General features: G+C 35.9%; 1 protein-coding gene across 4 annotated transcripts in view; it reads left to right on the top strand.

Moving 5' to 3' along the window:
• rtet (major facilitator superfamily domain-containing protein rtet) overlaps window positions 1–13,985 on the top strand; it is a 42,166-nt gene extending 28,181 nt beyond the window's left edge. For 3 of the 4 annotated variants that reach the window (XM_071657839.1, XM_071657838.1, XM_071657840.1), the window contains exons 2-11: window positions 1,626–1,781; window positions 1,953–2,160; window positions 4,184–4,287; window positions 5,244–5,402; window positions 6,743–6,916; window positions 7,978–8,083; window positions 10,342–10,562; window positions 10,716–10,806; window positions 11,623–11,760; window positions 12,088–13,985. In XM_071657839.1, the coding sequence (XP_071513940.1) occupies window positions 1,632–1,781; window positions 1,953–2,160; window positions 4,184–4,287; window positions 5,244–5,402; window positions 6,743–6,916; window positions 7,978–8,083; window positions 10,342–10,562; window positions 10,716–10,806; window positions 11,623–11,760; window positions 12,088–12,173 (1,437 nt within the window). In that variant the 5' untranslated portion in view covers window positions 1,626–1,631 and the 3' untranslated portion in view covers window positions 12,174–13,985. Of the gene's footprint in view, window positions 1–1,122; window positions 1,308–1,625; window positions 1,782–1,952; window positions 2,161–4,183; window positions 4,288–5,243; window positions 5,403–6,742; window positions 6,917–7,977; window positions 8,084–10,341; window positions 10,563–10,715; window positions 10,807–11,622; window positions 11,761–12,087 lie in introns of those variants that run through there. The other variant, XM_071657837.1, reaches the window with a different exon arrangement.
• Window positions 13,986–14,473: the final 488 nt, after the last annotated feature.

The following is a 14,473-nucleotide window of genomic DNA, read 5'->3' as shown; positions in this document are numbered from 1 at the left end:
CAGTGGGGAATTTCGAAAAAAAAAAAAAAATCTTGTAAAGAGCCCCAAGTTCGAGATCAGACATGTTACTTATGCATGTTCAGTGTGTTTATCTTACCAGACTTAAAAACAGATGTGCTTGTTGCTGCCATTACACTTCCATGGAGTGTATTCCACTCCTTAATAGTTCTTATTAAAGACCTGAGTCCTTTGATATTTATATTCCAGTGTTCCAGGTGGTCCACATGACATTTCAGAAAAACTATGAAAGAGTCTATTGTAATGTATGTCAACATTGCCATGCAGAAATTTATAGACCTGAATCATGTCTCATTTCATCCTCCTGTCATTTGGTGTGTGGATCCCTAAAGATTTATATATCTTTTTGTTGTACTGTAAATCAGTGATATCAGTAACCAGCTATGTACGCCTATGTTGAATGCTTTGAAGGGAATATATGTCATTATGATCAAATGTAGAAACGAACATTGTATTGCATATTCTAGGATAAGTCTAACTAGGGTTAGATAAAGAGAGGAATATTTCTTTGTTGATACACTGAAAATTTCTCTTAATTTTGTTCAATCTAATATTTGTTTGCACAAGTCTTAGCTGTATGCAATACTGGTTCCACATTGGAGGAAATATGCTCCCAAATCCTCTTCACCATCTGTATTTTGTCAACCTGTTGCTACTAATTTCATAATCTGCTGTATTGTTACTTCACATTGGACCTGTTTCCAACTGTAACTTTTAAGAACTTTTTTGTTTTTGACATTGTGGGCCTACAATATTTAATGCTGGAGTTTTTAAGTAAAACTTCTCCAGTAGAAAGAGCTCTTTGACAAGTCAGCTTTTTATAGGGCACCTCTAAGATCCTGATTTTTTTATGTTAGCTGAGATGGCACGGGCAGCTGAGGCCCTAATCAAAGCCATTCCATTAATGCCATGTATATATATATATTTATTATACCAGATCGCCACTTCCCACGTCAGTGAGGTAGCACCAGGAGACAGACGAAGAATGGCCCATCCACTCATATACGCATGTGTATTTATACATAAACACTGATACACGCTCATATACATACATATACATATAGACATTTACATTACATACTCAGATATATACATATGTACACATTCATACTTGCTTGCCTTCATCCATTTCTGGCGCCACCCCGCCCCACAGGAAACAGCATCGCTACCCCCTGAGCAAGGTACCCATTTTATCAACCAACCCCTAGGGGTGGATGAACTGCTGGGCTGACTGTGGACTGACTGCCGCAACTAGGATTCGACCCTGGGCAGCTTGTGAATGTGTCACGGTTAGGAATACTAATTTATAACTGAGTAATGTTTATGATACTGTTATTATTGTAAAAAGCGTCATAGCCCAATGATTTACAAATGGATACATTTTAAAAGCTTAAACTTTCATATGCTGATCATCACTACCTGCTATCCCCATGGTTAACCTTGCTTATGATGGCCCGTCCTCCAAAGCTTGGTAATTGATTAGTTGTTTACTTCATCAGTGAGCCAGTTATATATATATTTTTTTTTCATTACTACTTTGAAAATTCAGCTCATCCCTTCATATGAATTTTTGTCCCTTTTTTCTGTAGATGTCCCTTATTTTACAGAAAGAAATGGCAACCTTACGATCAGGACCAAGAATAGCAGGGGATACACCTAGCAACCTAAAATTGGAAAATGAGGTTAATGGTAAACCTATAGGTGGTGCAGAAACTGATTCCTCCTTACCTGATCATAAAATAAGCTCTTCAAATGTAGATAAGGTATGATATTTGTATTTTGTACTTTATTCTTTAGAATTAGATTTTCTTACCAGTAGTCATAGAGGTAAAACTTAACAAAAACTACAGACTTGCCATACTAATTATAGTATACTTATTGCTGTGATCAGCCCATCATTGTAATAAGAAGTGATGCTCTCTGTTCTCTGTCAGGAGCGTGCTAAGATGCAGGCTATTATGTTCATGAGCCTGATTTTGGATCTGCTGGGCTTCACTGTGATATTGCCTCTGTTTCCTGCTTTGCTGGACTATTATTCTAAGAATGACACCAGTGGACTGTATTCAACATTACTCACTTGGGTGTCCACGTTTCAACACATGATAGGAGTACCCTCACGGTTCCACTCTGTCCTCTTTGGTGGTAAGATTCTGTTTCAGTTACTGTATTCACCATGGTGTTAAGTTAGAATACACATAGGACTTATGTGAACTGTTCTTTATGTATTTCTGTCACAGAGATTCCATAGCATAAGAATATCAAAACACTTGATTACTTGGCACCTTGACAATCCTGAATTTTTATATTTTTCTATACATATGGATATATTTGAAGAAAATATTGTACATTCAAAAAATCTAACTTGCTGTACATCATATAATTGTCTAAGCTATCATACTAGTACAAGAGTTTACTCTTTTTCTCATACCAGGTATATGCTGTGTCCCAATACTTGCATACTGAATAGGATTGAAAAAAGAATGCAGAAAATCAATTATTTTTTCTTACTATATCTGGACAACATTTTCCATACTTTTGAAGTATTGTAATTCAGATATTTGTAACTTTTTATTTTGTATTTGTTATATAAGATACACTTCCACTGAATTTGATGTATTTACTTCTTCATACTACTATTTTATATAGTTCTTGATTATACTGAAGTTTTTTTGTGGAAATGTTTTGAGCAAAAGCAGCAGTATATTGAGACATCATAAATGACTGGCATGACCTTATAGCAGTCTCAGAGACATTACAAATGGCTTGATTGTATACCAGTCACAAAGATTTATATTTTTGTTATTTTTCAGGGTCATAATTTTCCAATATTATAGTATCTGGTATTAGAAATTGAGAGCTTACCTTTTGAAATCCTTACTGTTTTTTAGAACTAACTAAAATTTCCTTTTAACCCTTTTAATCCTCGATTAGGTTTCCTTTCCAACCCTGCAAATCTCAGTTGTTCAAGTTTTATAGAAAATGTATTTAATATTATTTCAAAGATATTCATAGTCATAAAAAGATTATTTCAAAATTATATTTCATACATTATTGTCTGAATCTGTAGAAGTTCTTTAGATGTGTCACCACAATGTGCTTAAAAGTGTGTGAGTAAGGCTGTGATTATGCATGTTTTATTTATTTATTTATTTATTTATTGAGTTCTGATCGTGTCATCTTAGAAAATACTTCTTATCCCTGAGGATAGGGGAGAATGACTACTTCCCACATATCCCCTGCATGTCAGTCAAGGCGACTAAAAAGGAAGGGAGCAGGGGCTGGAAATCCTCCCCTTCCGTTGTTAATTATCCATAAAAAGGGAACAGATATGGGGGCCAAGTGAGGATTAAAAATTCAGGAGGCCATTGAAGATGGCCCTTTCTCATTTTGTTTAAGAGTAATCCATGGCAATATATGCAGCATGAGTTTTAATCAGTAACAGGTTTCTATTGCTAAGTGTCACTCACATAAAGGTCCTATACTATCTCCTGACCTGCAGGTGGCTGCTTGACTATGCCCCTGTCCTGCCTGGGTGGTAACTCACTCATGACTCTGCTGTCTGATGCTAAGATCTGACTACTCATGCACAACATGGGTTTCCCTCACAATGGGGGCTGAAGGCTTGGTTTGGTTTGCATGCTGTACACATATGCGGTGAGTGTTGTATGTTTGTGTGTGTCTGTGTCTGTTTTAGTTTGTTCAGCACAGTATGTCCTATTTTGTGGTTGGTGTTATCAGAAATTTTTAGAAAAGAATGCAAATGCTGAACTGACAGATTTATGAATGGTGTTGTAAGTGGTAGTGGTTAATTCAATAGACCATAGTGTAAAGCCACCTCCATACACAAGTATGCATGTATAGGGTGTCCAAGAATTTTTTCATAATTAGCTTTGTTTCATTTTTTTTTTTTTCATAATGGTAAAGTGAGAGCAACTATCCAGTCCTTGAAAAGTTTGCTGTCACACATAAAGCATGACAGTGTCTAAGTTCCATAAAACCCCCTTTAAATTCGCCACCTCTCATGTATCCTGATCCTCTCCTAACTCCTTGTAATGGGTTGAGTTTTTTGTTTGTGGAAAGTTGATGAATTAAAGAAAATGAGAATAAAAGAGTAAAACAGTCCCTTTTATGTGCTTAATTTTTTCCTTTTATTCTCTCTACACAGGTCTGTTGGGGTCATTGTTTTCGTTGCTACAGTTCCTCGCTTCCCCAATTACAGGGTCTTTGTCTGATGTGTATGGACGGAAACCTGTTTTTATTTGTACTCTGGTATGATTTTTTATGTTGGTTATTGTAGTGGTAAATTTCAGCATGATATTTCCTATATGTATTGTAGCTTGTTAAAAGTTTGATATTGTTTAGGTACCACCAGCTAATCCTCCTATCATTTCAGCTGAATAATGAACACTCCTTCCTCTCTTTTCGATGAGAAAAACTCTGACGCAACACTTTCTTTAGTGTATACAACTGCTGCCACCACTTGCTCTATAACCAGTATTAGCACAAATTTACTAATTAAAACTACAAACCCAGCCATCCCACACCACAAACCACATCACACTAATAACTGATTGTCTTACTTTCACCCTGCACTGGTGGCCCATTTTCAGTGCAATAGATCTTTAGGAGCAAGTGACTGTTAGATGTTACTGAATACATGAACGCCATTAGTTCTGCAAATATTTTTAGCTGGAATGTCAACAGTATTTAAATATTTCAACAGTATTTTAAAACATACATAGTTATTGAATTACATCACTGGAAGAGCTAAGTTTGTTTTGACTGAACTTTGATATCATTATCTATGATAATCTTGTAAGGAAAGACAGCTACAAATTAATGTGTATAGTTTCTTGCTCTTACTAGCTTCACATGACTAAAAATCTTATAAACTTGTACCACACTGATCACTGTTCTTTAAATGTTAAATGCTTTTGGACTGGATGAAAGATTATAGTTGTTTCATTGCAGTAACCATTCCCCAGATTTTTTTTTACCATACTTAAAAGTTTAAAGGTTTATTATAAGCTCTTGACTAGTCATTGTAGGAATAGGCAGTATTTTGAAATGTTTAGCCTTCCATTTCCAGTGAAGAAACCAGGTTTGTATTTTAAGATTGCTGCAACCTGTACATCCCATATCTCATATTCCCAGTCTTCTCTTAGATTTACCCTCTTGTTTCCTCATATCTCCAGTGGTCTCTTAGATTTACCCTCTTGTTTCAGATTGGAGTTGCAGCCTCATATGGCATATGGGCAGTAGCTAGCAATTTTGCAGTATTTGTACTAGCAAGGATTGTTGGAGGTGCAACAAAAGGCAATGTATCTCTTGCTTATTCTGTTATGACAGACATATCAACTGAGAAATCAAGAGCAAAAGGAATGGTGAGTTTATGAAGACACTAGGTGTTTGTGATTATACTGACATTCAAATGATAATAACTGCTGACTGAAAATTGCAGTACAAAAGCTGTTTGTAGTTATGGATCACTTGTATAATGTAGATTTATGAATAAAGATTGGAAGTGAAGGAAGTATGTATGTTTTTCGTTAGTTTTTTGTTTGTTTTTTCATTGCAGCACTGCCAGTGTATTAACATTAACAATGGGCTCCAGTGATGATATGCTACATATCCTCAGTTTTCATTCCTTCATTTATTTCTCTTTCTGCAGTTCTGTATGTTTTATCACTTCTTAGTGCTTTACTGTATCTGTATTTCAGTGTTTCTTTGCTTGTTTGCCTCCATTTCTATATACTAAGGCATTCTTCATTCTTTTCATGCATTGTTATGTCCAAGCACAACTAAGGTATACACTAAGCATTTTTGTCAGCCTTGCATTTGTGTGTCAGTCTCTCTGTCTGTGGACATATTCTTGTTAGCACAATAACTCAAGAGCAACACATCACAGAAAACTCATGCCATAAGTACCTCCTGTGGTAGTGAAAAACTGGTTAGATTTTAAGGCTGTTTTATACATTTGCTTATTTATTATATTTTATTTTTCCCAAGTGCTAAAACTTAGGAGGGCTGAATTATGGTACATTCAAATTCATATTATATGAAGGAGAGATGAATATCATGGCACATATACTTCTTGTGGGCAAGTTTTTGTTTACTTGTAGTGGACATTAGGAAAGTGCCTTTCTTTTCATATTTTGATTTCTCATTACCTCTTTTTATAATAACTAGTCCAGTATGCAGAAAGGTTTTAAAAGTTTTTAAGGAACTTAGGTTGTATTTGATGTATGGAGGTATGGATATGGTCAAAAATGAAATTGGTTATGAAAGATTCTGTATGCATTACACTACTGGTGTTGTCAGGAAAGGCATACATGAAATTGATGGGAATAGGAAGCAGTGGATGAAGGTTGAGCAGTAATAGATGTTGATATAAAACCTTACTCTGGGTTTCTTTCAGTAATTTTTGTCATGAAACTTTGTTCATTTTTGGATACCATTTTGTTTGTGCTTCTTTGCTACTTCCATAATTCTCATTTCTTGCGGACCGCGACTCTCTTGTTTTCCTTGCTTAATCAGTATCTCCCACTCTTAAATCTACCTCAATTGCTTGTATTCTTTTATACATCTTGTTACATACTTCATAGTTCCTTTACCTTAATTATATCAAGAGAAACCTTCATGTACAAAAGGGTTTTAAACAGAGTATTGCTGCTGATATATTGCAGCTTTGGTATGCCACCAACTTTTAAAGTTCTTTTCGTAGGCCTTGATTGGAGTGGCATTCAGCATTGGATTCACCATTGGTCCTGCAATAGGTGCCATGTTTTCACGATGGGGAAGCAGTGGGTGGTTTGCAGCCTCTGCTGTATATGCACTTGTGTTAGCAATCTGCAATATTGTTTTCTTCTGCTTTTTCTTCAGGGAAACTTTACCGGAGGTAAGCTATCATTTCTCTTTTTGTATTGGTTTATATTAAAACAAAATATTCAGATTAATCACTTTTTATGATAGTCATTTTGAGTAAATGATAAGACATTAAGTGATTCGTACAGGTTTTATTTTGTAAAGACTATTGTGCTGAGACTTTTTCTCAAAATTCATGTTAATGTGATTTTCTGAAAATTGATTCCACAATTCTTTCAGTTTTTCTGTAATTATATAAAAAGTTAGGCTTGATCATGTTTCAGCTAGTGGGCATGCCTGTAGTAAAAAACAAAGCATAGATGTTGAATGTGTCTATATTTTTACAAAAGATCAGGAGTATCAAACTCTCATGACCACAAATCATCTGTATTATACGAATGCTTTTGTTTTCATTACCAGCTAACCTATTCTCAAATTCATCTTCCTTATCCATCTCCATTGATCAAGAGAAGTTGCCTTTTTACTTTTTTCCTCCACTCCTCCTTTAACAACTGAGTGAATTTAATACAAATTTCTGTGAAAATGGTTAACAATTTTCCTAATAAATGATTGTTTCTATGTTATGGGTAGGGATTGTCCATGTACACAGAAGAACTTATACCCATATCTGCTGTACCTTTATCTTTATAATCAATGATACGGCCCCAGGACCCCTTGTATGGGCTCCTGCAGCTTTGGGCTAACCATACTCAAGCAGAGAAATGATGGACTTCTCATCTTTAATGCATCAGTAATATGGGTTGAACTGAAGTGGAGCACTGAGGTGCCAGGATGAGTAGCTTGGTAGTTTTTAATGGAATGTAGTGTTTTGGTTGGATGTTTTTGCTTACTGGAGCTTTTCACTAGAAGTACATCATTTGGTCAAATATTCACTGGGTCGTCTAAACTAGTTACCTACAGATAGTATAACCATACATGCAAGGCATTTAGGTTTACATGATAATAGTGCTTTGCACCTATGTGGTCAGACTTGCGTTTAACTGCAGTGCTGCTAGATATCCAAATAAAAAAGTAAGTCGCATACTCAGAACCCAAAGCACCTCTAATGCTGTTTTGTTTCTTGTATACTTTCAGACGAAAAGAAAAGCATCTGTAGGCTCTGGCTTGTCACAGGCATGGGAACTTATTCACCCAAGATCACTCTTTTCCTTTAGTCCTGTCAAAGGACTTGAAAAGGAGGGTAGGCATTCACATTAGATTTAGTTTTGAGAGTTTTTTATTATTGATTGTCAGTGCATGCACAAATAAAAAGATCATTTCCTTTTTCTTTCATCTTTTTATTAACTTTTAAATGATTTTTTAGTCTGCAGACTTCTTGGTACTTTCACAGATTTATGTGTGTTTAATGTGCTTAGTATTGATATGTAGTTTCTGTATTAGTTTTTAGTTTATCACATTGAAATTATTTTTAATTTTATGTAGTTATTATCAATAACTATAACTATAAGAGTAAATGTGAATAAGAGCAAGGTTATTAGGTACAGTAGGGGTGAGGGTCAAGTCAATTGGGAGGTGTGTTTGAATGGAGAAAAACTGGAGGAAGTGAAGTGTTTTAGATATCTGGGAGTGGATCTGTCAGCGGATGGAACCATGGAAGCGGAAGTGGATCATAGGGTGGGGGAGGGGGCGAAAATTTTGGGAGCCTTGAAAAATGTGTGGAAGTCGAGAACATTATCTCGGAAAGCAAAAATGGGTATGTTTGAAGGAATAGTGGTTCCAACAATGTTGTATGGTTGCGAGGCGTGGGCTATGGATAGAGATGTGCGCAGGAGGATGGATGTGCTGGAAATGAGATGTTTGAGGACAATGTGTGGTGTGAGGTGGTTTGATCGAGTAAGTAACGTAAGGGTAAGAGAGATGTGTGGAAATAAAAAGAGCGTGGTTGAGAGAGCAGAAGAGGGTGTTTTGAAATGGTTTGGGCACATGGAGAGAATGAGTGAGGAAAGATTGACCAAGAGGATATATGTGTCGGAGGTGGAGGGAACGAGGAGAAGAGGGAGACCAAATTGGAGGTGGAAAGATGGAGTGAAAAAGATTTTGTGTGATCGGGGCCTGAACATGCAGGAGGGTGAAAGGAGGGCAAGGAATAGAGTGAATTGGAGCGATGTGGTATACAGGGGTTGACGTGCTGTCAGTGGATTGAATCAAGGCATGTGAAGCGTCTGGGGTAAACCATGGAAGGCTGTGTAGGTATGTATATTTGCGTGTGTGGACGTATGTACATGTGTATGGGGGGGGGGGGGTTGGGCCATTTCTTTCGTCTGTTTCCTTGCGCTACCTCGCAAACGCGGGAGACAGCGACAAAGTATGAAAAAAAAAAATAAATAAATAAATCAAATAGCCCATTACAAACTTACATATATGTGTTGTGTTGAGATAGCTCTTCAATTCAATAAGCTTGATGTGGCTGTTTTGTTTCTTAAGTATTCTGCTTTCATCAACCCATTTCTTCAGTGGCTTCTGCAAAGATGAGGCAGATGTCATCTGTTCAGGCACAATATGGAATTTTTTTCCTCATCATTGACTGATTTGCAACAATCTGTGTACCATGTATGTTATAGACAGTATGATAAAATAGTGCAAAACAGAGTACAACTAACATTTGGTTATGAAAAGTTGTCTATATTACAAGGTGGTTGCAAGTGATGATTAGACAGAACATCTTGGAAGCAACAACTTATTGCATGCACCTCACAAGTAAAACCTTGACGTTGCTCTCTTACAGTGAAATAGATATGAAGTATTGTTCTCTTCACAAAGAAGAAAGGCGAAAAGTTCCCCAAACAAAAAAGTAAATTGCACACAAGTTGTGTCATCTTTTAATTTTATAGTCATGATTAGGTATCACATAATTTTTAGTTAGAATCAACTTTAAGACCATCATTTACCTCATTATCATCTATTTTGACATCTATTACTTCAGCTTGTTTTTATGTAGCTGATAACCATAGATGACAATGTTGCTTTGTTTACTAACAATTGGATCAGTTCCAGTAAGAACATTGAAGAGGATATGTTTTTCAAGGCCCTCAAGCTACAACAGATGGTATTTTATGAAACTGATGGTATGAATGTTAGGACAGTCTTAGGAAAGATGCTGCTGCATTAAAGTATTTTTACTCTTATTTTTCATAACCTGTTAAAGAAATCACATGGTCATCAGTGGTTGTATTTTTGGCTTTTGAGTCACAAATGGAAGTTTGCCTTTAAATGATTTTCAGGCTAGTAAATTGAAGTTGTGATAATCAGAACTTTTAGGAATATTTATTCATGTTATTTTGCTTATGGTGAAACGTTTATATGACTGTTAAAGAAGCAATTGTCACTACTGCAGGAGAAGCAGTTTGGTAAAATAAAATCACATAATTAATCTGTAGCTCTTGCTTTTGACAAAAGCAATCATATTCATCATGCCTAAAACTTATATAAACATTTCAGAAAGAGCAAAATTGGTTCAACTGGGGCGTGTGTACTTCTTGTACCTGTTTCTGTATTCTGGCCTGGAGTTTACACTGACCTTTGTGACTCACCACAAACATAGTTATGATTCCATGGCACAGGGTCGCATGTTCTCCTACCTAGGGTTAGTGATGGCATTAATGCAAGGAGGTTATGTGCGACGCATCAAAGATGGTAGTGAGAAAGCCATGGCCAACAAGGTCTGTTTTTATTCTTATATCATTTGTAATTTGACAAGTCTTCCATGCATGCACCCATCATGATATTATTGACAGTGCTGTTGTGAAAAGTATTTTGACATATTTGTGAACCTGAGAATTTATGCCATGTATTAATATATATGAATTCTTCAGGGCCTGATTATGATGATTCCTGCCTTTATTTTGATTGGTGCCAGTGAGACAAACTGGGGTCTTTACACTGGGCTGACTTTATATGCTGTTGGTAAGTATTATTATTTGTGTTTCATGTAAATTTTTTATTCTAGACAATAGGTCTGCCTCCATGATATCCCCATGTCTGCAAGGAAAAGCATTAATTTCTATCAGAATATGTATCAACTTTACATCACTGCACATAATACCAAAAAACTCTTATACCCTATGTTGGCATGGGAGGTTTTGAGTGAATGGGGTAGGGCATATGCTGTTGACATGAATGCTTCTTATCTGTGAGTAAGAGCATGATAAGTTCTTTTTTCCTGGCATGATTCTATACACTCCTAATCTATATATATCTTTGATGCCTATACCCTCCTGGAACTCCCTCAAAGTGGGTAGCCACAGCAGCAGTCTCCATGATTGGTAAACTTCAGTGATGCAATTTAGCCTACAGTGCTACACCCTTAGCTGACCACTGGGAGAAGGCAGCTCTAGTGCAGTGTTTACAGAGGCTCCTACCTAATGCATATGCCTAATGTTCCTACTTACTACTTCTACCTAATGCTCATGCCTAAATATTCCTACCTACAACATTTATCTATTGCTTCTACCATTATGCCAAAGAGGCAGGCCTAGCACATGTGCTCATCACAGAAAACTCTAAAGTTATAAAGAATGACTGTGTGAGTTAAGTATTGTCACGTTTTGTGTGACACAGCGAGATTGTATGTTTGTGAACAGAATGCCAGTAGTTCACGTGTGTGAGGGTATATTCTCATGATGTATGATATATTCTGTAAAGCGTAGAATTTTTCCAGGGAACTAGGTCTACAGAAATAATGTGTAATGAAAGGGCTTTTGTTGTAATTTTTTCAAACAGGTTCATCAATGATGGTGCCTTGTCTCACTGCTTTGGCCTCATGCCATGGCTCAGAATCTCAGAAAGGCACGTTATTGGGCATCTGGAGATCTTTAGGAGCCCTGGCAAGAGCTGTTGGACCAGTTGTAACATCAATAGGTGAGTATTCAAAATGGCTGATTCATGCTTTATTTTGTATATCATTTTTGAATATTAGATTGGTAGATCTTGGTCATTATTTCAGTATTACCATCAAGAAAAGATTGGGGATTATGTTGTATCAGTTGTGGTGCAGCTGAGCTGTTAACTTGAATGTCTTGGGATGAAAACCCTTTTAAGGGGATAGTGTCAAAATATAGCCTGTCTGATTTGATATTTGCATTGTGATTGCAAAGCGGCATTTTGTTGATTGGCAGGATTAAGAAGAGAAGCAACATCACATGTCATTTTCAAGTCAATTTACAGTAGGCATGATTCTCTTTTCAGGTTTTTGGTCGTTGGGCGCTCAGACCTGTTATGTTATTGGAGGCTTATCAATGGCTTTTCCTCTCATTTTATTACAGTCTTATTGAGCTTTGGTATTGGTCACTTGCTCCTTCCATCATTGGAATGTGCTGTTGCAATATAAGATCTACTTAAGAATCACTTCATTGCTTACTTAATATTATTTTATTCTCAAGTTTTGCTGGTCTGATCTATCAATTTAAGAAGTTATTACAGCTGTACAAATCTGTCACTTTTTTTAAGCAATACCCTTTTCATTGTGAAAATACTTCAAAGTAACAGGGTACTTGCTTGATTGTCATATTGCGAGATGGTCTTACTCGTGTAAAGTGTCTTGTCATATCTTGAGATGGACTTATGTAAGGTGTCTGTCATATTGAGATGTTTCCTACATGTAATGTGTCTGTCATGTTGTGAGATGGTCTTACTATTGCAAAGTGTCTGTCATGTCATTAGATGGGCTTACTTGTGTAAAGTAATGACACATTTTCTTGTTAGATTGTGAGATGGTCTTGTTGGTGCATTATATACAGTATAACATGTTTCTAGTCAGATAATTAAGATTGCTTACAGACTTGAAATTTCAGTGACAGTAGAGTGGCTCTGAAATAAGATTGCTTACAGACTTGAAATTTCGGTGACAGTAGAGTGGCTCTGAAAAGGATTGATATGATTAAAAGATGATATTTTATATTTATTGATAATCAGCTTCCAACGTATTTGATATATTTACAACAGCGATTTTCCATTGACCTTTGTTATAGGTCTCAATGTACTGTTAAAACTTTATGATGTAGCAGTTTACGGTGAGTGATATGAACTAAGCAGTTACTTTAGCTTGAATGACATGTGAAGTTATCTTTTTTCACTGAAGATCTGGACTCCAACGTTTAGTATTTTTTATACAAATAAAAGTAAGTTTAAGATGTTGTTATTGTCATGTTCTCTGTAATTTTGTTCTCTTGTATCATTAACGCAATGTTTTCCACCATTGTGGAATGAATGGTGTGTACAAAAGCTTGCTGTCTCTGGCTCTAAGCACACTGCTTACATGTAAGTTGCAGTGCACCTATTGTAAGAATTATTATTTTACAGATAGGCTCATGTTCCATTTCTTTCTCAGGATGCATCTATAAATCATTTTATACATTTTTTTTTTCATCTATCTTCGCACATGTCAGTTCATGGTATCTAAATTTTTTCAACAAGTTCTTTGCACAAAGATTTGCAACATACAGTACAGTTTTTAGAATTTTTATAGTGGGGTATGTTATAGTGGGATATTCCAAAAAAGGCCCGGTCCTCTGTTCTTAACGCTACCTCGCTATCGCGGGAAATGGCGAATAGTATGAAAAAAAAAAAAAGAAAACCCAAGGAAAATTTTTATAATGACATATTTGGTATTTTGTAAATGTAATTTAAAACATATCTGTATGCCCCCACATGTAAATGGGATAAGAACCCGCATTTACAGTCTACATTTCAGATTGAATTACTTTTATTTTCCTTTTTTATTTTTAGCCTCTGGCTGTACAGTCAGAGTGCTTTATGATTAAGCTCCAGTAGAGCTATTTCCTATCCAGTAGGATTCTTCCCATGCTGTTTTGATATCATTGGATGTTAGATCAGGCAGTGTGTTTATAGTAATGGCATTCCATACTCTGATATGACATGACAAACGCACTAGCTATTCTACATTCCTGTTCATGATTACCTCTGCACTAATAGTTTGATTCACATGACATAATCAACAAATTATATGTACATGTCCCGTGATTTAAAGCTTCCTTTTGTATGATTATGAATAATAGATATATTTATATTTCTAATAACATTGTTATATCATATTTTTCATAAGCACAATAAAATTTGTAATAATTTCATTGTCAGTCAATATCCCATACACCAACCAGAAAGCACAATTGATTTATACAGTCTTCCTGGAAACTTTTCCTCTCTAGACTTAGCCTTATAGATATCAGACCGTCACAGATAATAGGCGTGGTTTTTATGGTTTTCGTTGATAGATTGCAAGTGTATTCAACATTAATTAACGTCATATTTTCCCCAATAGACATAATCACTTCGCCTTGATTTGTTTTTCGATAGAATATAATGCTCCAGATCACGTTCCACATGCATTTCTGAAATTACAGTGAACTACATAAAGCGCTAACACAAATACGATGGGTTAACATCGTTTCCGGTAGTTGGACAAACCACCTGCTTTCTCGTTTTATTTAATAATCTATTAGATTCTTCTGTACATCCTCTCCTTACGTTCCAATTTATCCGTAGGATAAACGTTTTCCTGTAATTATCAAAACCCTTTATAAGCAGCCATTTTAAAGTTTAAATTACCGTTTAG

Source organism: Panulirus ornatus, chromosome 65 (genome assembly GCF_036320965.1).
Source record: "Panulirus ornatus isolate Po-2019 chromosome 65, ASM3632096v1, whole genome shotgun sequence".
Classification (NCBI taxonomy): domain Eukaryota; kingdom Metazoa; phylum Arthropoda; class Malacostraca; order Decapoda; family Palinuridae; genus Panulirus; species Panulirus ornatus.
The sequence above is the reverse complement of the archived record's forward strand: the minus strand, read 5'-3'. Positions and strand labels throughout refer to the sequence as shown.